Source organism: Chiloscyllium plagiosum, unplaced genomic scaffold (assembly GCF_037043375.1).
Source record: "Chiloscyllium plagiosum isolate Xiang-an unplaced genomic scaffold, Cpla_swu_hap1 HiC_scaffold_4, whole genome shotgun sequence".
Taxonomy (NCBI): Eukaryota; Metazoa; Chordata; class Chondrichthyes; order Orectolobiformes; family Hemiscylliidae; genus Chiloscyllium; species Chiloscyllium plagiosum.
In genome coordinates, this window is record NW_028270142.1 from 90,086,026 (window position 1) to 90,107,671 (window position 21,646).

The 21,646-nt window shown below is 39.1% G+C and overlaps 1 protein-coding gene across 6 annotated transcripts in view; it reads right to left on the bottom strand.

Annotated features, from left to right (window-relative positions):
* trappc9 (trafficking protein particle complex subunit 9) overlaps positions 1–21,646 on the bottom strand; it is a 663,479-nt gene that overhangs the window by 512,165 nt on the left and 129,668 nt on the right. For all 6 annotated transcript variants that reach the window (XM_087986471.1, XM_087986468.1, XM_087986469.1 and 3 more), the window contains 2 exons: positions 10,687–10,850; positions 8,283–8,435 (listed from right to left, as the gene is read on the bottom strand). In XM_087986471.1, the coding sequence (XP_087842597.1) occupies positions 8,283–8,435; positions 10,687–10,850 (317 nt within the window). The remainder of the gene's footprint in view (positions 1–8,282; positions 8,436–10,686; positions 10,851–21,646) is intronic.

Below are 21,646 nucleotides of genomic sequence, written 5' to 3' on the forward strand. Positions count from 1 at the left end.
TCTTGTAGGTTTCTTCGATATATCTGGTCAGTACCAGGAGATTTATCCACCTTCATATATTCTAATATGTCCAACACCTCTTGTACTGTGATATGAACTGTCCCCAAAATATCACCACTAACTTTGCCAAGTCTTTCTCTATGGTAAACACAGAGGAGAAATATTGAGGACCTCACCCATCTGCTGGAGTTCCACACATACAAGTCTAACTTGGTCCTTAAGAGGACCTATTCTCTCTCCAGTAATTCTTTTTCCTTCAATGTACTTAAAGAACCTCTTTGGATTCTCCCTAATATTCTAATCCAAGGCGCTTTCATGCCCCTTTTTTCACCTTCCTGATTTCCTCCTTCAGTAAACTCCTGTATCCCTTATATACTTCCAGGGATTCCCTTGATCTCAACTGTCAGTACTGAGCCACATCTCCACCTTTTTTCTCAGTATCTTGTAACCCAGGGTTTCCTATTTCTGCCAACATTGCCCTTTACCTTCACAGGAACACATAGATCTTGAACTCTAGCTATTTCACTTTTAAAGGCCTCCCACTTGCCGGAGGTCCCTTTACCTGCAAACAAACTACTCCAGTCAACCTCTGAAAACTCATGTCTAATTCCATCAAAACTTGCCTTGCCCCAATTTAAAACACTAAGATGTAGAATAGTTTTGCCCCTATCCATAACTATTCTAAAATCAATAGAACTATGGTCACTGGTCCTATTGTGCTCCCCCACTGTCACCTGAGGCACGTGTCCTGCCCTAGAGAGTTTAGGCAAAGAGGAAAAGGTAGTATATTTAAGGTTTCGGAAACTCAAAACAGAAAGGGCCCTGTTGAATCGAAAGCGAGTAGTGAAGAACTTAAACAGGAATTAAAAGGGCTGCAAAGGGACCATGAAACATTCTTAGCAAGTAGGATTAAGGAGAATATCAAGGCATTTACCAAATGTTGTAGAAGACAAGGGAGATTACTGAGGCCTTGACAGAGATCTCTTGAGTCACAGGTGAGGTCCCAAAACACAGGATAATAGCCAATCTTATTCCTTTGTTAAATAAAGGATAAAAGGGATAATCCTAGAAATTATAGCTCAGTAAGTCCTACATCAATAGTAGGGAAGTTTTTTGGAGAAGATTCCGAGGGACAGAATTTACTTGCATTTTAGAAAAATGGTCATACAAGGAATAACCAACATGGCTTTATGCAGGGAATTCTTGTTTCAAATTCGAGTGGTGGCGGTGGCGATGACGATGACGATGACGATGACGATCGTTGTCTATCTGGACATTACTAAAACATTTGGAAAGTTCCCTCATGGTCGGCTGGTCCAGAAGATTAAGTCACATGATTCAAAGTGAGTTTGAAAGTTGGATACAAAATTGGTTAGTCATAGAAGACAGAGGGTAGTTGTGGAGGGATGTTTTTTTCTGACTGGAGGTCTATGACCAGTGATGTTCTGCAATGATCAGGACTGGAATTGTGTGTAAATATAAATATTAGATAAAATGATTTGGATGAAGACATCAGTGGACTGATAAATAAGTTTTCAGACAACTCAAAAATTGATGGAGATGTGGTGGCTAGTTAGGAAGATTGTCACTGAATACAGCAGGATATAGACCAGTTGGAAAAGGTGGGTAGAGAAATGGCAGATGTAGTTTGTGAAGGTGTGAAGTGATGTATTTTGGGAGATGAAATGTAAAGTTAAAGTATACAGTCAATTGGCTGGTCTATTAGGTGTATGGATATACAGAGGGATCCTGGAATGCAAGTCCACAGTTCTCTGAAAGTGGGAACTCGTGAGAATAAGGTGGTAAAGGAGGTGTACAACATGACTGTCTTCATCTGTTGGCCCAGCTGTATAAGACTTTAGTTAGCCAACATCTGGAGTATTGTGTGCAGTTCTGGTTGCCACACTACAGGAAGGAAATGGAGGCTTTGGGTGCAAAAGAGGTTGTATCAGGATTTGCCTGGATTGGAGTGTAGGTTGGACAAGCTTGGAAGTTTTTCACTATGGAGTGTCAGAGCTGGGAGGCAATTTGATTAAATTATATGAAATTATGAGAGGCATGGATGGAGCAGATGGTTGGAGTCTTTTTCCCAGGATAGAGCCACATACTAGTGACATAGGTTTAAGATGGGAGGGAAGAAGTTTTAAAGAGACGTGCAAATGAAGTTTTTACACCACAGGTGATTGTGCCTGGAATGTGCTGTCTGGGGGAGGTTGTAGAAACGATTGTAGAAGCAATGGTTAAAAGGCATTTATACAAATACATGAACAGACAGGGACTAGAGGAAGTGAAAACGCATGGGATAAACCCTTCATCAAGAATACCCGAAACATGGATTCTCCTGCTCCTCAGAAGCTGCCTGACCTGCAGTGCTATTCCAGCGCCACACTTTTTAAACTCTGATCTCCAGTCCTTACTTTTTCCTAGGGAATAGAGGGGTACTGACCATGCGTAGGCAGATGCAAATATTTTGTTATCATGGTCAGCACAAGGTGGGTCAAAGGGACAGTTCCAGAGCAGTACTGTTCTCTATTCTATGTTTAATAAACTGCATGGAGAGGAACCATTGAACTAAGTTTCCAGTTTTACCCTCCAGCCATAACACTAATTTTATTTTTGTCTGTCTGTACACGTGTGCAGGGAGAATTTTAAGAAGAGGTTAGAGTTTTAACTAGTGATGTCATACGTCAACAAGTCACTGTTGTTCACCTGTAATGAAAATCTATTTAGTTCTAATAAATAGCAATTGTCATGAAGGACAGGGAAACCTGGTCTGTGCTTTCTGTTAAACTGAGTTCAAAAACAGAAATGGGGGATTCTGCACACTTCAATAAACCCTTTACTTTTGTGGTGACTCCACAAACATTGGAGTTCAATTTCCAGTACACTACCCCAGTGAGCTGAAACGTTAGTAAGACTGTTCCATTTTAACCTATTTAGTAGAAGGCAAAATCAACCTTTATACTGAGTTTTGCTTGGTTGCATGAAGGTGACTTAGGTATCTGGTGACAAAGGAGCCCAGATTGTGACTTGGGCAGAAGTCCAAACTTCTCACATCAGTAAACAAAGGCAAGGCTGATTGAGGCTGGCTGTCAGCTACCTTTTTGTTTAATTCTTCAAATAGACAGAGAGGGAGTTGAAGAAAATCTCAAGACAAAAGGTTTCAGCTAGTGTGTTTAGCATGAAGAGGAGAGTGACCTTTCTATGGATTTAACATGATTTCTTGTTGGAGGAGTATATGGTATGGCAACCTAAGTCTCCAGGAGACTTATTCCAGCACAGAAGGAATCATCAGAAGTGAGCTTTACTGCAGGTAGTACGTTTGGGACTACTTTTGAAACAATTTTACCACTTCCTAAAATGGAGGACAGTAAAGGGGCAGCACAGGTTCAATTCCAGCTTCGGGCAATTGTCTGTGTGGAGTTTGCACATTCTCCCCGTGTCTGCATGGGTTTCCTCCGGGTGCTCCGGTTTATTCCCACAGTCCAAACATATGCTCAGGTGAATTGGCCATGCTAAATTGCCCATCGTATTAGGTGCATTAGTCAGAGCGAAATGGGTCTGGGTAGGTTACTCTTTGGAGGATCGGTGTGGACTTGTTAGGTCAAAGGGCCTGTTTCCATACTGTAGGGAATCTAAGCTAATTTAAACCATTTGAAAGATGGAAGTAATATTCAACTGGCTCCCTAATAAAAAAAATTAAATTTTGCAGATATTGGACAGTGACATAAAGCTGTGGTACAGGATTTTTTCATTTCTGCTAAAAGGTTGAGGAATAGCTTTCCCACAGTTGTCTCTTATTTGCCCACCAGTTAGCTTTCATTCAATGCTGCGTTTAGTATGTTTCGTCAGAATTAAAGTCTTAAAGCTACAAAGTTTGTCATGTGATCTTGTTAATCAGTTATTGGGAATACAATCTTCTCTTAAAATTTAGCAATTGACTAAATGCATTAGCAGGCAGTTCTGATGAGGTTTATTAGTTTGATGCCTGGAATGAAGAGATTGTCTTAACAGGCAAAGCTGGATATGCTCAGCTCGTTTCCACCGGAGATTAGAAGAGTGAGATAAGTAGGGAGATAAACTAAGCTGAAAATGGAAGTCAGGAAATTAGGAAACAACTAAAAGAAAAGAAAGCAAGCAAAGACAAATAGGTGACTGTTCTATAGTGGTTAGTGATACATATTTGAATGCCAAGAGTCTTGTGAATAAAACACAAGCTGAAGGCACAATAGTCTCTTGGAATTTCGATTAAGCCATAAGTGAAATATTTGCTCACTTCTGCCACTTCCATATTATCTATTAATCGAGGAAATTACTGCCTTTCAGATGACACAAAATCTGCCTTTCCAAGTGAACATGATGAGATCTTTTCTGTATAGTTTGAACTAAAGCATGGAGTGAAAGGAGAAAACTCTGTTTCCACATAATGCAAACAAAATGAATTACTTCAAGTTTTTAAATTTTTTTTTGGATCCAAATTTACATTGATCAATCAGAAATCGTATATTTCCACTTTCCACAGGCCAAACTTTCATCAAATTCTAAAAATCTGCATTTATTCTCCCTGGTCTTCAAGACTATCAGCCTATTTCCTTTTGCTCTTTTCTCACACTTGCCCTATATATGTTTGAAACCAATTACTTCACTGACATTAATTGATCTGAAACATTAATGTTTTCTGACTCCACACTTTGCCTAACCTGTTGAATATTCCCAAGATTTTGGTTCTTATTTCAGATTTAGCTTATCATCTGGGATATTTTGCTTTGTTCCATTACTTCGAACTTGGCTTTCAATGTAGAAAACATGAAATGCAGAGATAGCAAAAAATGTTAAGAAATTTCTTCAACTGAATTGCGTAATCAATTACTCTCAAGCTTCCTTCAGGTCAAAAAGTCTCAATCTTTAAGGTCAATAATCTGCCATTTCATTCAATCATCTACAAACAACCTTATATCCAAAACACAATAATAAAACAGTAAATGAAATAAAGGTGATGAATATTAAAAAAAAATTGTATTATATACCTTCAAACTTTAAGACATTCATGAAAGTAGAAACAAATACTTGACTTGCACACTTCTGAATTGCAATTTTATCTCAATTCCGTGTACATCACAGCCAATTAGATTATCCCACAAATTAACAAACACCGTAGCTCTACAAATATTATACAGAAGGAAATGGTTAATAATAAGTGAAGTACAATTGTTTCAGAAAGTAGATTGCTTTGCAATATTGATTCGTTTATACCAGTTATCTCATCAGGACGCCAAATAAATTCTTCTTTGGATAATAACGGGGCAAAAATAGTTTGAAAACTGGAGTTTTGTTTGACAGCAGTGTATAACAAAAATGCTTTGCGCATGAAAAACAACAAGTAGATCCCTGAGGAAAGTTTACATTGTAAGCATGAAGCTAGCACAAAATCAACATTCTGTCTCCAGTGAACTGTATTCAAAAATAGCTTATTTTGTACCATAGTTTGCAAAGTGAGTTAAAGCCACCGACATTTACATGCAAGTCCAATTTGCTCCAACTCTACTGAACAAATATGTATTCAAATTTGAGTGGCAATACCTCTCCAATTTGAGACTAAAATTTGAACAATTCAGAAAATTTAGAAGCATGTGTGTTCATATCATGGACCAAAATTTCACCACATTCTCAAATTCTGTTTTCCTAATGTCATAGAAATAATTTTGACGTTTTTATGATCCTGTGTCATATGGAGTTATGAGGAGTTGACAAGCACTTGAGTGCTCCAAAAGGATTTTAGAATTAAGTCAGTTATCGCCTTCTATAATCATCAGAGCATTACGAGCTTTAAACACTAATTTGTTTAGGTTCATAGAAACTTACAAAAAATGATTTAGATTAACATGCCTATGCCAACTTTCTTCAAAGAGCCATTCAATCAACACCATTCACTTTCTCTTTCCCCAAAGTCTTACAATGCTTTTCCTTTTAAAATGAAAGTTTGGAAAGTTACAGTTCAATCAGCTTCCACCACCCTCATTCTGTGACTATTCTATTACGATATAGTACTGAAGTAATTTATTTTCACAGTCATAACCCAAAAAATGTAGCTTGCAATTTCTTTCCTTTTATGTAAATTTTAATGCAACAAAACCTTTAGACATTTAAATAACTTTTTCTATTAAAGATAAAAATGGGACAGAAGAAGAAGCATGTTTCCTGAATGGAAGCAATATGCAGCAAATAGGTACAGGTGACACAGGTTTAAATTTGTCAGTTGAGCTCTGTGAATAAACCAGAGGGCTCTTGTGGCACTGTAGTAATGTCCCTACCCTTGGACCGTGAGGCACAGGTTCAAACCCAAGAGTGGGTTATAACATCTCTGAATAACTCGATTAGAAAAACAGATAAATTTTTTTGAAAATTCGAAACCAACTCTGGGGTGGGGTTCTTTTGGCCCAGTGGTAGTGTCCCTATCCCTGGGCCAAAAAGCCCAGGATTAAGTCCCAACTGCTTCAGAGGTGAGGTAACGTCCTGAACAGGTTGATTAGAAAAATAGGTAAATTAGAAACCACCTGATTAGGTACATTTTAAATGTTCAATCTAAACAAAACAAATCAGTCAATGAATATTTGCTTTGTATTTTAGGACAAAATTGTGCAGGTGTACGGGTGAAGCTTGTTTTGGATCAATGGATAGCCAGAAATAATTGCAAAGTAGCAAACCAAGCACATGATTTGTTTCAAAATCATTAACTTGCACGAATGGAGGGACTTACTCCACTTTTCCTGAAATCAAAGATTAAGCACAATGATATACTCATGAATATCAATTGTGATGCAATTACTGTAGGTCATTCAGAAATATGTAGTAAACTTAGTTATTTCATTAATTCCTGCTACCCTGATTGACTTCACACCAAAAGAAAAAAAATTCAAGTGCTGAGCCCAAGAGAGGTTGTTGCTGTTTATTTTAAGTTCCAACTCATTACTTGCATCCATCAATTTATTCAATCCTCTTCATTTCACCTTGCTGTCTGGACAGTGTGTTTCTCCAATGAAACACACTGGCCAGAAATGAAAGGTGCGCAAATTAACCTCAAAAGAATCCCTTTTAAAAAACAAGCATGCTGAGCCAAGTTCGGCATCATTTCTCAAAAAGAATACATCAAAGACTGATCACTGGCACAGCCATTTTGAGAAATAATACTGAACAAATTGCTTCCTATCTCAATCTTTTTAGCAATTGTTGTGTTAAGTCTCATCACAACGGCCAAATCTCTCAAGTGTAAAGCATCAACAATGGGATAAATAACCAGTTTCTCAATTTTTGAATATTTATTTAGAGGAGTGATGGCCAAAACTGAACTAACTAAAGCAACATTCAGGATACTAGGTTAAAGGATACATTTGATAAACATATTGATAGAGAAAGAAGATTGGAATTGAGTCCAAATAGACTCTTAGAATTCTTAAAAATTACATTATTCTTGTCTCATCCACATTTGTAAAACATGCCATAAGTTACTTTCGACAAATGATTTACAACCAACACATATATTGAAATGAATTTTGTTGTTGTAGGGAATGAAAAGGCGCTAGGCACAAGAGATAAGAGAAAATCAACTTTACCGTCTTAATCATAAAGAACAGAAAAGATGCAATTACAGAAGAAAAATAACAAGTACAAATGCAAAAAGCTCTCGAGTCACAAAGAATAATGATACAACATTGGTAGCACGCATATCATTTGTAATGATAAAAAGTCTTCATGCATCAATGTTGCAGGATTCCACAACAGGATAGTCATCTTTACACTTAAGTGAGGAGGGGAAAAGGACCTCACTAACATAAGAAAACTATGCATATCAATGATATTTGATATGACAATAATTTCAACTGCAAAGTAGTACCAAAGTTTCAAATTCCAACTAGTCTAAATGCCTAAAATAGTGTGGCATTTAACCAAAGCTTGGTTATAGCTGCAGGTGATTACAACTTTAAAGATGGCCAAACCAAATTAAGATCACTAAATCAACATTCCTCAAACATACTCTGTACATTACCAATGGACTGTGTTGCATCTTTCCTCTGTTCCTCCACTGAGCACAGCTATAATAAATAAAATTTCAGGCAGTTTTTCTGGACCAGAAATTGAAATGAGAATGATCTTTCAAATCCCCACAAAAGCAGTGCAGACCCTTTCTTCTTACAAGCATAGATACATTTTCAGCCATTTTGTTGAACCAACTTAAAAACAACCAATATTGAATCATCACACCTTTAATTTACTAGATTGCCTACCATCATTCAAGTCCTGGAGCAGATTTTCTTGACAGGAGAAGTCTAATTTTACTTGGATATTCACTGTAAAAATAGCTGTCTTCCCAGATTGAAGTGGAAATTGTGTGAGCAATTCTTCTAAGTTCCAGCTCAGAAAGTCACCATACAGTTTTTCTGTGAATGATAATAGAACTTGATTGTGATATACTGTTATATTCTAGTAAGCTGTTGGATTGACTAAGACAAGCTGGTAACAAAATGAAGGTTGTACGCTGTTTTTAAGGTCAAATTAATCACCAGTCGTGCATGATCATAAGATGAATTCATTGAACAGATTTCAGTACAGAAATTGAGTTAACATTGTTTTTAAATGGGTAAACAACATATTGACTAATTTCCCAAAAAGCACATGACAATTCCATCTATGTATGATATATGTAGAGTTTGGAAACAATAGTTTTTCTTAAGTATGGTTCAGAGAGCAAATTTCCCAACACTAACAGTCAAAGCAAGACATGCTATGTCACTTTAACCGCAATATTTTAAGTTTAAAATGTGCCAAACCTGATGTTAATTGTGCTATTTACAACTGTTTCACAGTGAAAATGTTGCCAAATATAGTATCTCCAATTGATTTTTTGGCCTACATTTATTTGTTTAGTATAAAACATGTCCCTGTACTGATAGTGTTCAGATTCCCACTCCTCATTAAGTGTACAGCCTTTCCTTCCTTGCCTTCACTCCCATAGATCCCAACAACATTCCCCACTCTTCCCTTCCTTTCCCACCCCCCCGCCCCCCAACACACACACACACACACACAAAATTCTCCCTTACAACCCTGCACAGATCCTGACAGCTTTTCCTTTGGCCCTACAGACCCCAATAGCATTCTCTCTGCTCCTCCAGATACAGACAGTATTCCCCCTTCACCCCCACAGACGCAGACAGTGTTCTCCCTTCTGCCTCACAGACCCCAACACAATTCTACTACCTCCTCCAACATGCCCCAACAAAATTCTTCAACCTCCATCAGGAATGCTGGTGGTATACTAGTAAATGTTATTGGGCTAGCAATATGAAACCCCAGATTAACTGCTTGGGGACATGGGTTTGTATCCCATGATGGTAGATGTAAAATTTAAACTCTTTTGTAAAAACTGGAATTCAACAGAAACTCAACAGAAACTAAAATGCTGACCACTGTCAACAGTGAGCCAGATTTTTATGATTAATGCTATGTTAACTCCACTTTCTCTCCACAGATGCTGCCAGACTTGCTGAGCTTTTCCAGCAATTGCTGTTTTTGTTTCTCATTTCCAGCATTTGCAGTTCTTTCATTTTTTCTTTTCCAGTTCTGCCAAGAAATCTTTGTACACCAATTCAGCATTAAACCTATTTGTTGTTTTGAAATAGTGATTGAAGAAATATTGCAAGATTGCACTTCCTGACCAAGCTGTGTCTTCTGCATAATTTTGTTTAAAAACTTAAATTGATACAGGTTTAGATATATGGTATCATTATTTCTGATTAATTTATAGGATCTTCACTGTAACCAGAAAATATGCTCATTTTTATGTTATGATCACATATTGGAGAAACTAGTGACAGCGCGTTCTTCTGCCCTTGGTTATAACAGTGTCACAGAATCATTACTGTGCAGAAGAGGCCATTTAGCTCGTGTCTACACTAGCTCAGAGCATTTTGAGGTAATGCCAATTGTCTGCTTTGTCCCCTTAACTATGCTTATCATTCCTACTTAAATAATTATCCAATATTTTCTCAAATGAACCAGTTTCTACCATGCTATGCATTCCATCCCCTGACAACCTTTGCCTTGTGAAAAGGCTTTCTCTTGCCTCACATGTGCTTCTTTTGAAAAGCGCTTTAAACCATATCCTGAAATAAACAAAGAACTGCGAAAGCTGGAGATCTAAAACAAATAAAACAAAAATCGCTATTGAAACTCAGGATTTCAGGCAGCATCTGTGGAGAGAAAATAGAGGTAATGCTTCAAGTCCAGTGACCCTTCATCCAAATCCAATTTGAAAAATAGTTCAACGAATGAACAATTCATTAGGTGCCACCTGCACGCCTTGCCCATGAGGGCCTATGAATTCTTCCTCTTCCATTCAGTTCATCCAGAACAGAAAAAACCCTGAATGTACTAACTCCTTCCTCAATACTATACAAAATTGAAACCTACAGATGGTGTGAAGTACAGGTATGCATTTAACACGTACAAATTAACAGCACTTAATTACACACAAAACTCTAAAGTCATTTTCTATGATGGGGCAAAAAGGGGACAAACTCGAAGAACAACAGTCAACAAATAAATTGCTGACTAAGTTATTGTTTTAAGATTAAAGAAACTCCTACCATAAAGAGACATACATTCCCATTCTCAACATAGAATACTAACCTTTATTATTTATGGTTTTAGCAGAGATCTCTAATGTTTCTAGAAGCTCTGAACCAATATTCTCCAGTTTGATGGTCAGCTGTTGCAATTCCCCATTAAAAAGGTGAATAGATACACTATTGGATACCTCATCACCTGACGACGGCAACAGAATGTGCGCGGACCTCGAGTAAAAATATTTTACCAGTTAATTTACATACAATTTTACACAATGACGTTATGTTTTCATTGTTACTGCTTAGCATTTGAGGTTTATGCTACCTACAAATACATCAGCCCACTAAAAATTAAAATCAAAACCACATAACATCTGCACATATATCTATGACAGTAAAATCTGAATGAGCAACATTACAACATTAGAGACTACAGTTACTCCTCCTTGAACAAAGAATCCCATATGTCACCTGATGCACCATATTCTTCAGGTGTTACCTTTTAACCATAACAAAATAGATAATTACAGGTTAAAAAAGGTAAATGGTAATATCTTGAGAATTATGTGACCATAATCAATTAATTTTGGTTAACAAATATTACAAATCCTAAACATAAGTGACATATCACAGTTAAGTTTGTTGCACTCAGCCAGTAGGTAGAATTTAATAATTTAATTTGTAAAGTCATGCTCCCTAACAAAACTTAGCATAATCTCTTAACCAATTAACAGTCAATTTGTTGAGCACCATATCTTATTGTATAAACCCTGTCAAATTATACCAAGCTTTGGAGATGCCGGTTGTTGGACTGGGGTGTACAAAGTTAAAAATCACACAACACCAGGTTATAATCCAACAGGTTTAATTGGAAGCACTAGCTTTCGGAGCACCGCTGAACTACCTGATGAAGGAGCGGCGCTCCAAAAGCTAGTGCTTCCAATTAAACCTGTTGGACTATAACCTGTTGTTGTGTGATTTTTAACTTTGTACCAAAGCTTTACTGCTAATAAAATATATTGCCCCAAAATATTATCTTTTTCAGTTAGATCAGAAAAAAAATCAAATCATTCTAGTTCACATTACAATTGCCCTTGCCACTCCATCTGATCCATTTAACCATTAACAACAACTAACAGCCCCAATCAATTTACTGATTGCATTTTAGATAAAAGCTTTTATTTTAGATAACAGCTCCATCTGCAGGCATAACAGCTCATTAAACTGCCAGTTTTGGGTTGGCGTGTCCGGTTTGTATTAGAATGATAACAGAGCATATAAATCGGAAAATATTGCATTTTCAGTTTTAAGCTCTTTGATTACAACACGTAAGTAGTACTACTTGAGGGAAAGAGGGGCATATTTCTGCATGGAATTTGTCCTTTGCTAGAAGTAGAATATATGAGGGGTTTGAATATGTCATCTTTGAAAAAAATCTTAATGTACAGAAATTGTTCAAATTATAGGAAATGCTTTACAATCGGGAATAGGATTGGTGCAGTGGTTTTCAGCAGAATGCATGCTGACAGAGCAAAAATACTTTTTCAATGTTAATTCACAATCAATTTTGTACAATGAGTTATTTTTTTAAATTGTTGTTGCTTTGTGCATTTATTTGAGGTTTATGCTACCTAAAAACAAATCAGTACACTAAAAATTAAAATCAAAATCGCATAACATCTGCTCATCTACATCTAATCCAGTAAAATCTGAATGAGTAAAGTGCAACCTTTACAGACTATAATTACTCCTTCTTTAGCATCGAAGAATCCCACAATGCCACCTGATATAACAGGCACAAGTAACTGATGTACCATATTCTTCAGGCATTTTTTAAACCATAACAAAACAGGTAATTACAGGTTCAAGGCAAATGATACAATTCTGAAAATTATAAGTGACTGCAATCTAATAATTTTGGTTTTAAACATATTACAAACCCTGAAAGTATAAGTTTTATGTACTTAGCCAGCAGTTATAGTTTAATAACTCAGTTTGTGAAGTCATGAGAATGGAAAAGGAGTGTATATGGGAACCAAGCAAGAATCATAGAGAAGACCGGGGTTCAAAAAATACTTAGAAATGCAACAGGTACTAGTGAGCTAGTCAGTGAAGTCAGCATAAGAAAGAAAAAAGTCTAAATCAGGGTTAGTGCATGTTTAACATTCAGGGTTAAACATAGAACATAGAAGAATACAGCGCAGTACAGGCCCTTCGGCCCTCGATGTTGCGCCGATCCAAGCCCACCTAACCTACACTAGCCCACTATCCTCCATATGCCTATCCAATGCCCGCTTAAATGCCCATAATGAGGGAGAGTCCACCACTGCTACTGACAGGGCATTCCATGAACTCACGACTCGCTGAGAAAAGAACCTACCCCTAACGTCTGTCCTATACCTACCACCCCTTAATTTAAAGCTATGCCCCCTTGTAATAGCTGACTCCATACGTAGAAAAAGATTCTCACTGTCGACCCTATCTAAACCCCTAATCATCTTGTACACCTCTATCAAATCACCCCTAAACCTTCTTTTCTCCAATGAAAACAACCCCAAGTGCCTCATACGATCTTTCTACCATACCAGGCAACATCCTGGTAAACCTCCTCTGCACCCGTTCCAGTGCCTCCACATCCTTCTTATAATATGGCGACCAAAACTGCACACAATACTCCAGATGCGGCTGCACCAGAGTCTTATACAACTGCAACATGACCTCAGTACTCCGGAACTCAATTCCTCTACCAATAAAAGCCAGTACGCCATATGCCTTCTTCACCGCACTATTTACCTGGGTGGCAACTTTCAAAGATCTGTGTACATTCCACTGTCAAAGGACTTACCGCAGTATCAACTGAAAGCCTGTACTCTTACAATACAGACAGAATATCTCAGTAGGGAGGAGACTGACTGTATCTCAGAAATAGACCCTCATGGAGCCACACATGTGGATTCCCCCTGTAGCCCCAGAGAGAGGTATTTGCCCTTTCCAGACAAATCTTATAGCCTTGGCCACAACCCTGTTAAACTGCTCCCGCTCCCATGGTTTTGCTTCCCCTCCATATTAGCATAGGTATGTGAATCCCCCATTTACAGCTGGCAAAACCCTTCTGCCTTAATCTCTTCCCATCAACACAATCATGAAGAATACAATAATCAGTCTCTATAATCCAATCACTCATTATGACAAGACAGCCACATTCACTGGGTTTTGTAAATTCATAATTACCTACTTTAAAATCATGCATGTGACTGATAAACCTATCGTTTAATTCCTATAAAATATACTGTTTGTGTGTAGAGCAGAGATTCGTGAAGAAGTGTCACTACAAGAAAACACATGGCTACTTTGGAGATGCTTTGAATCTCTCACCGACTGTCCAATAATAAAGCTACTGCTGTTGTACAGAAAACTTGTGTCATCCGGATTTGTGGAACAAAGCAGGTATCAACACAGGAAAAAAGATTAGGGAGTCACAGTGCAGATTGCCTTATGGAGTTCGGAAATTGTGACAACACAGAGACTTAACTCAAGGAAGGACAAGACTGGGTGTTCAGAATCTCTGAACACAAGGTATTCAGAAAAGGCAGAAAATGAACCAAGCAGAAGCAGCAGTTTTAAAAGAATGTCTCAGATTGTCCAAGCACAGCGTCAATTTTGTGGAGTTAAAGAACAAAAAGGACACAATTACATTGCCAAGTGTAATTTATAGACTGACGAGTAGAAAGGATGTCGAACAAATCTGAGGGAAATTATTGAGAGATACCAACATCATAGTGTAGTTATAATGGAAGACACCAATTACTCAAACCTCAATGCACAGGGAAGGGGAGGCAATTGTTTCTGGATTGCTTGCATCAGAGCTTCCTGCAGTAGTATGTTCCCAGTCTAACAACAAAGGATAGAGTTTTAGGCCTGGTTCTTGAAAGAGAGTAGGGCCACTGGATCAAGCATCAGTTGGGGAATATTTAGGAGACAACGATTACCATATCTCAAGGTTCAGGATGATGGTGGAGAATCACTTGCAACAATTCAGAGTAGAAAAATCAATTGGTGGAGAGCAAACTTGAATGAGGCAAGAACAGCTGGGCAGGATTAACTGGAATGAACGGTTAGCATAAACAACTGTAACTGAATAACGGCTACTTTCAAACAGGAGAGGGTTTGGTTCCAATCAAGTCATATTTCCTAAACTAGGAAAAGGGAGAAAGAAATAAATACAAAGCTCCCTGAATGTCAAAGGAAGTAGAAATTAAGAATAAGAAAAAAATGTGCTAAAATTGATGACCAAGAGGAATATTGAAGATTCAGAGGGGGGGAATGACAAACCAAATTAGAGAAGGAAAGGGGATTAGGAGAAAAGACGAATGCCAACATAAAGGTATCCCAGAGTCTTCTATGGCAATATAAATAGTAAAAGAGTACAGCTGACTCAGGAATAAAAGGGAGATTTACACACCTCAATGCAGGGGTTTGGCTGAGGTGTTAAATGAGTACTTTGCATCTGTCCTTATCAAAGAGAGATGCTATCCAGACTATGATGGTAGAAGATGGAAAATGATCACTAGAAGGTTTCAAATTTGAGAGAGAAGTAGTGTTGGGTACACTGTTGGCACTTGAGGTGAAAATGAACCAGGACCAGATGAGGTACATTCAGGGATTTTGAAGGAAGAGAACATGGAAATTACAAGGACTGGACACAATCTCTCAAATTACCGTGGTGTTGAGGGAGGTACTGGAGGATTGGAAAGTTGAAAATTTTATAGCCTTATTCAAAAAAGGCTGTAAATATAAGCCCACCTATTATAGACTTCATTAGCAGTGAGTTTGACTTCAGTGGTGAGGAACTATGACCTGAAACTGAACTGAACCAGCCACAAATACTGTGGTTGCAAGAACAGGTTAGGGGCTTGGAAAGTAATTCACCTCTTTCTCGAGGTCTGTTCACAAGGCACAAGTCATGAATATGATGGGGAACTCTCCACTTGACAGAATGGGTGAAGCCGCAAAACTCAAAGCTTGGACACCATCCAGAACAACATAGCTCAGTTGTTAAGCATCCTAACTGCACCCTTCAACATTTACTCTCTTCCACACTGTATCTTCCAAATACTTGTCATTTGTCAAATCTGACCTACAATGAAAGGAAGGGAATTACTTAAGACAGTTTGACTTAAGACAATGCTCTGATAAACTCTTGCAGTGATGCCTGGATGAGGCGGTGATTAACCACCAACAATCACACCCACCTTCCTTTGTTCTAGGTATGACTTCAACTTGCAGAGAGTTTTCCCCCATTTGCCACTTATTTCAGTCTGGCGATGGCTCTCTGATGCCACACAGTCCAAAGGACCCTTGATGTCACACTCTTTCATCTCTAGAATTCAGCTCTTTAGTCCATGTTCCAAGCAAGGCTGTAATGAGGATACCAGCTGAGTGGCCCGAGTAGAATCCAACTGAGTACAAGTGAGCATGTTATTGCTCAGCAAGAGCTGTTTGACAGCACTTTTGATATAACCTTCTTCATTTTACTCAGGATCAAGGGTAAACTGATGGGGCACTAACTATCTGGTTGGATTTGACCTACATTTTGTGCATAGGACATAGCTGGGCAATGTTCTACAGTTATCAGATGGATAACAGCATTATAACTGTACTAAAACAGCATTATTAGGGATATGGCTAGTTCTAGAACATATCTTCAGTGCTATTACTGGAATTATATCAAGGCCCATGACCTTCACAGTACCCAGTATCTTCAGGCATTTCTTGATATCCCGTGGAATGATACTTGCTGAAAACGGTCATCTGAGATGGCAATCTCAGTACAAGACCAAAATGACTTCTGGAGGTGGATGCAAATGATTCAACCTCACCTTTTGCACTGATATGCTGCACTCTCCCATCATTGAGAATGAAAATATTTAGAAACCCTCAACCAGTTGTTTCTTGTTTAATTGGCTATCAACATCCATGGCTAGATGCAACAGGACCACACAGGATAGATGTCAACTGTTGTTTGTGGAATCACTTAACTCTGTTTATTTCACATGCTTTTTGGCATGTGAGTATATACAAACAGAGACAAGGAACAAGTGTAGGGCACTTGGCCTTTCAATTCTGTTCTGCCATTCAATTAGATCAAACCTAACCTGATTTTAACCTCAATTCTAGATTCCTGCATGTCCCCAATAATCTTCCATCCTCTTGCTAATCAAGAATCGAATTGGGCCTTAATAATCTTTAATCAGTCTGCATCCACTGCCTTTTGATTAAGGGAATTACAAAGACACTCAACCTTTAGGAAAAATGTTTTTTCATCCATTTTTAATGGTGACCCCTCCTCCCTTTAAACTATGACCCCTAGTTCTGGATTTACCCCACAACAGGAAATATCCTTTCCACATCCACCAGTTAACTCCCCTCAGGATCTTCCATGTTTCAATTAAGTCACCTCTCACTCTTCAGCTGCAGAGTATGGAGGCCTAGTCTGTCGAGCCTTTCCTCATAAAGCAGCCTGTCCATTCCAGTTACTGGTGTAGTAAATCTTTGCTGAACTTTTCCAAAGCATTAACATCTTTCTGTTTGCATGGTGACCAGTACTGTATAGAGCACTACAGTTGCAGTCTCACTAATGTTTGGTGTCGTCCTGTGAGATAGCTTCACCAGATTGATATCTCACTTTTAGATATGCCTAGCACTTTTCCCAGCATTGCCTCCTGCACAAATTATGGAAGCATGGTTGAAGCTCTGACTTGACACAATCTTAGGGTGCAGCATATGCCAGGAGAAGAGGTTACAGATTGTGGTTGAGTACAATTCTGCTGGTGTTGATAGCCCACAGTAACCCATGACTGTAGTTTCAGTTGCTCAATCCATTTGAGATCTGTCTTATTTAAGGTGGCAGTATTACCACACAACATGAAGGTTAGCTTCTCAATGTGAAGACTGAATGCCATTTTCAAAAAGACATTCAGTGATCACTCCCACTGTCATGAATGGATGCATCTGTAACAAGTAGACTGGTGAAGACAGAGGTAAAAACAATGACTGCAGATGCTGGAAACCAGATTCTGGATCAGTGGTGCTGGAAGAGCACAGCAATTCAGGCAGCATCCGACGAGCAGGAAAAAAATCGATGTTTCGGGCAAAAGCTCCTCATCAGGAATGGGAATTTCCCTGATGAGGGGCTTTTGCCCGAAACGTCGATTTTGCTGCTCGTTGGATGCTGCCTGAATTGCTGTGCTCTTCCAGCACCACTGGTGAAGACAGAGTCAAGTAGGTCGTCTTCTCTCTCATTAGTTCCCTTATCACAAACCCTTGTCACACAACATCTGCGTCCATTGAGGACTCAGCCAAGTCAATGACATGGAACTCCGACATTCAGTACATCATGCTCTCTGTGCATTCTCCATCTTCTGTTCAAATGGAGTACCAATTTAACAGCAGGAGTTTGTCTTGTCTAATTTTGAGCTGGAGCCAGGAGATTACACAGGGTCTAAAGTGAATGTTAAGAACCCCCAAAGCAATTCCCTCCTAAATGTATACCAGGTGCCACCACCTCTAGTGGATCTAACCTGCTGATTGCCTTAAAGTATGATTCTAAGTCCAACGAATATGGCTAGGTCAGGATGTTTCTTGCATTTCTGAGAGACAGCTCTCCTCGCTTTGGCACAAGCTCCCAGAAGTTGCTTAGGAATGTTTCCACACTGTTAACATGATTGTGCTAGTCATCGTCATTCATGATACCCAGATCGATGCCAGGTGTTCCCTTCCTTTTTTTTCCCCGACTTTGTCATGTTGGGTTCAATAACGTGGATACTTAATTATGAAATGAAAGCCAGGAGGTTTAAAGTGGATTTGAGGAAATGCTTTGAACCCAAAAGCAGTGGGAATCAGAAATGCACTCTGTAGGAGGGAATTATAGACAGAAAAAAAGCTTAACCTTTACAGTTTTGTGGACGAGCACTTGAAATGTCATAACATTCAAAGCTAGGGCCTAAGTGCTGGAAAGTAAGATTAACTTCAATAAGTTGGCACAGACTCAATGAGCCAAATGGTCTCGTCTGTACTATATGACTATAACTGGGCCACCTTAAAGGGCAATTAGAGTCAACTACATTGCTGTGGCTCTGGAATTGAATGTAGGCCAGGTGAAGTGAGGATGACAGATGATCTTCCCTTTTAAAAAGAGGTGGGGGGGATCCAAGATGGCGACCCAGCAAGTTTGAGTCTACAGTGCTCCTCCCAAGACTTGGGCAAAGTGGGTCACCCACCCCCACCATCTCACCAAATAATTTAAAATAGCTGTTTAATTTAATTAGTTGTTTAAATTTAATACGAAGCAATCTAATCTTCAGTAAAAATGACTAAAGGGAAGGGAGCCCGTGGTTCTCAGCAAGCAAGAACCCCTCCCCCACCCTCTCCAGCTGCAGCTGAGGCATCCGCAGCCACCCCGGGGGACTTACCTATGGTGGCAAGCCTCGTGGAAATCATCTCCAAATTGGATGCGAAGATCGATGCTTTTATTGAAGAATCCCGAAGTCGATGGAAATCGAGCACCGAGTCGGAGGGGCGGAGCTAAAGGCCGCGACCTCCGAAACTACAGCGCAACCGGCCATGGATCGGGTCTGGACTCTCGAACAGCGAGTCCAGACCTTATAAAATTATACTGATGACCTCGACAATCGAGGTCATTGAAAAAATATTCGTTTGTTGGGCCTTCCCGAATGGGAAGAGGAAGGCCAGCTTACTGCGTTTCTCGAGCAGTGGCTGCCACAGCTTTTAAATCTGGAGGCTGGATCAGGCCAGGTAAGGGTAGAATGTGCCTACCGGGTTGCAATACACGGGCCCGGCTCAAACCAGCGTCCCCGCCCGGTCCTGTTCCTGCTGCAGAGCTATAAGGAGAGGCAGATACTCCAGAAGCCTCTAGAAATCTTGGAAAAGATTCCCAAGCCATGATCTATAAAGGATCCAAGATCATGTTATTCAAGGACTTTTCCCCAGCTCTGGTCCGAAAGAGGAAGGCATTCAATGAGGCGAAGAAGCGTTTATTAAGGGACTTAAATATTCAGTACTCCTTACGCTACCCAGCGATGCTACGCTTTAACCACGAAGGATCTGTGTATAACTTCGGATCGCCAGAAAAGGCTAAGGAATTTTTGGACTCTCAGATAAATTCTAAGAGATATTGGATGTTGGTTGCCCTCCCCCCACTCTGGTTTATGGCCCCCTTTTTTTTACCTTACTGTTTATTATCATCTTGGGGGGTGGGGAGAGGGATTTATTTATTTGTTCTCTATTTAACGATTTTCTCCCCCACCCCTTGGGTTTTTTTTTTATTACTCTATATAACCGGGGAGCTGGGGGGGGTCTAGCTAATGTTGGTGGGGGGAGGTGGTTACCTTATTCTATTTTACCTCTGTCTCCAGGAGCGGGGTGGTTTTCCCTTGTTATTTTGTATTATTATATTTAATTATTATTTGTTGAGGTTGTAATTTTATAGTTATATATGTTTATACATGGTATTAATATTACCAAATATATCCAGGTATTGGTGTGGGGGGGGGGCGTAGGGTGCTAGCTCTAGCTTTGTAGTATATCTGAATTCTCCTCATCCTATTGAGGATTGCCTGGGTCAAGGGTGGGGCACTGGTTGGGAGAGGATACAATGGACCTTTGGAAAGGAAGTGACACCCCCTGGGAACAAGGGGGAAAATCTCCATTTAAATACCTTTTATATTTTTTTTTATTTAGAAATTGTTTTTTATTATACTGTTGAGAGTGTATGAGAGAGCCTTTATTTTTGTGAATTTTATATGCTCTATGTTCGGGATGTTCTGGATAGGGTTTCCCCCTCCAGAGGGGTCTCGAATTGGCCCAGACGATTATGGTTGATCAGTCGGTTAAGTGGTGCACCTGGAATGTCAACGGGAGTAATTTGCCAGTCAAAAGGAAGAAAATATTATCAAATCTCAAGAAAGAAAGAGTTGATATAGCTCTCCTACAGGAGACACACCTGTCAGATAAAGAACACTTGAAATTACGACAGGTGAATTTGATCAGGCATTTTTTACTTCTTTTAGCTCAAAACGTAGGGGACTTGTTATTCTTATTCGAAAGAATTTCCCTTTCAAAATCCTAAATCAGATAAAAGACGAATCTGGATGATATATTCTTAATAAAGCTCTTATAAATGGAGAGAAATATGGGATTTTAAATTTGTACTGCCCCCCGGCACACCCCTTTAAATTTATAACGGAAGCCTTCTCAAAATTGATGGCTCTTGGTGCCCGTCATACAATTATAGGGGGAGACTTTAATTGTATTATGGATCCAGAAATAGATAGGATTCCCAAGAGTACTGCAAGAGTATCTCCCAGATCTAGACAATTGGTGGATCTGAACAAAGAATTAGGATTAGTAGATATATGAAGATGTCTTCATCCACAGGGCAGAGATTTTTCTTTTTACTCCAATCCACATAAATGTCATACCAGAATGATATGTTTTTTGCTCCCTCGATTTTTTTAAATTCCATATCATCCTGTAAAATAGATAGTATAGCAATTTCCGACCACGCTGCTGTATGTATGGAAATCAAGGCAAGGAACAACGGGACATCCCCTCGGCACTGACGTATGGACCCCTTCCTGATGAAAGATAGTAAATTTGTAAAGTACTTCTCTCAAGAATTTAAAACTTTTTAAAAATTAATTTAGGTACGGCTAGCAACCCAATGATGTGGGAGACCATCAAAGCTTACACGCGAGGTTTGATCATCTCCTACTCAGCGACCCAGAAAATATTAAAGGGAGAACAACAGCTTAAAAGCAGCTGAAACAGCATACGCTGATAGACCTTCTATTATCAAATTGCAAAGGATTACGGCGCTTAGGGCAGCTCTAAACACCACGCTTACCCAAACGGCTAAGATGGAAATATTATTTGCAAAACAAATACTTAGCATTTCTTGCAAAGGAAAAAAAGGCCCCTCAAACTATCAGGTCTATCAAGAAAGT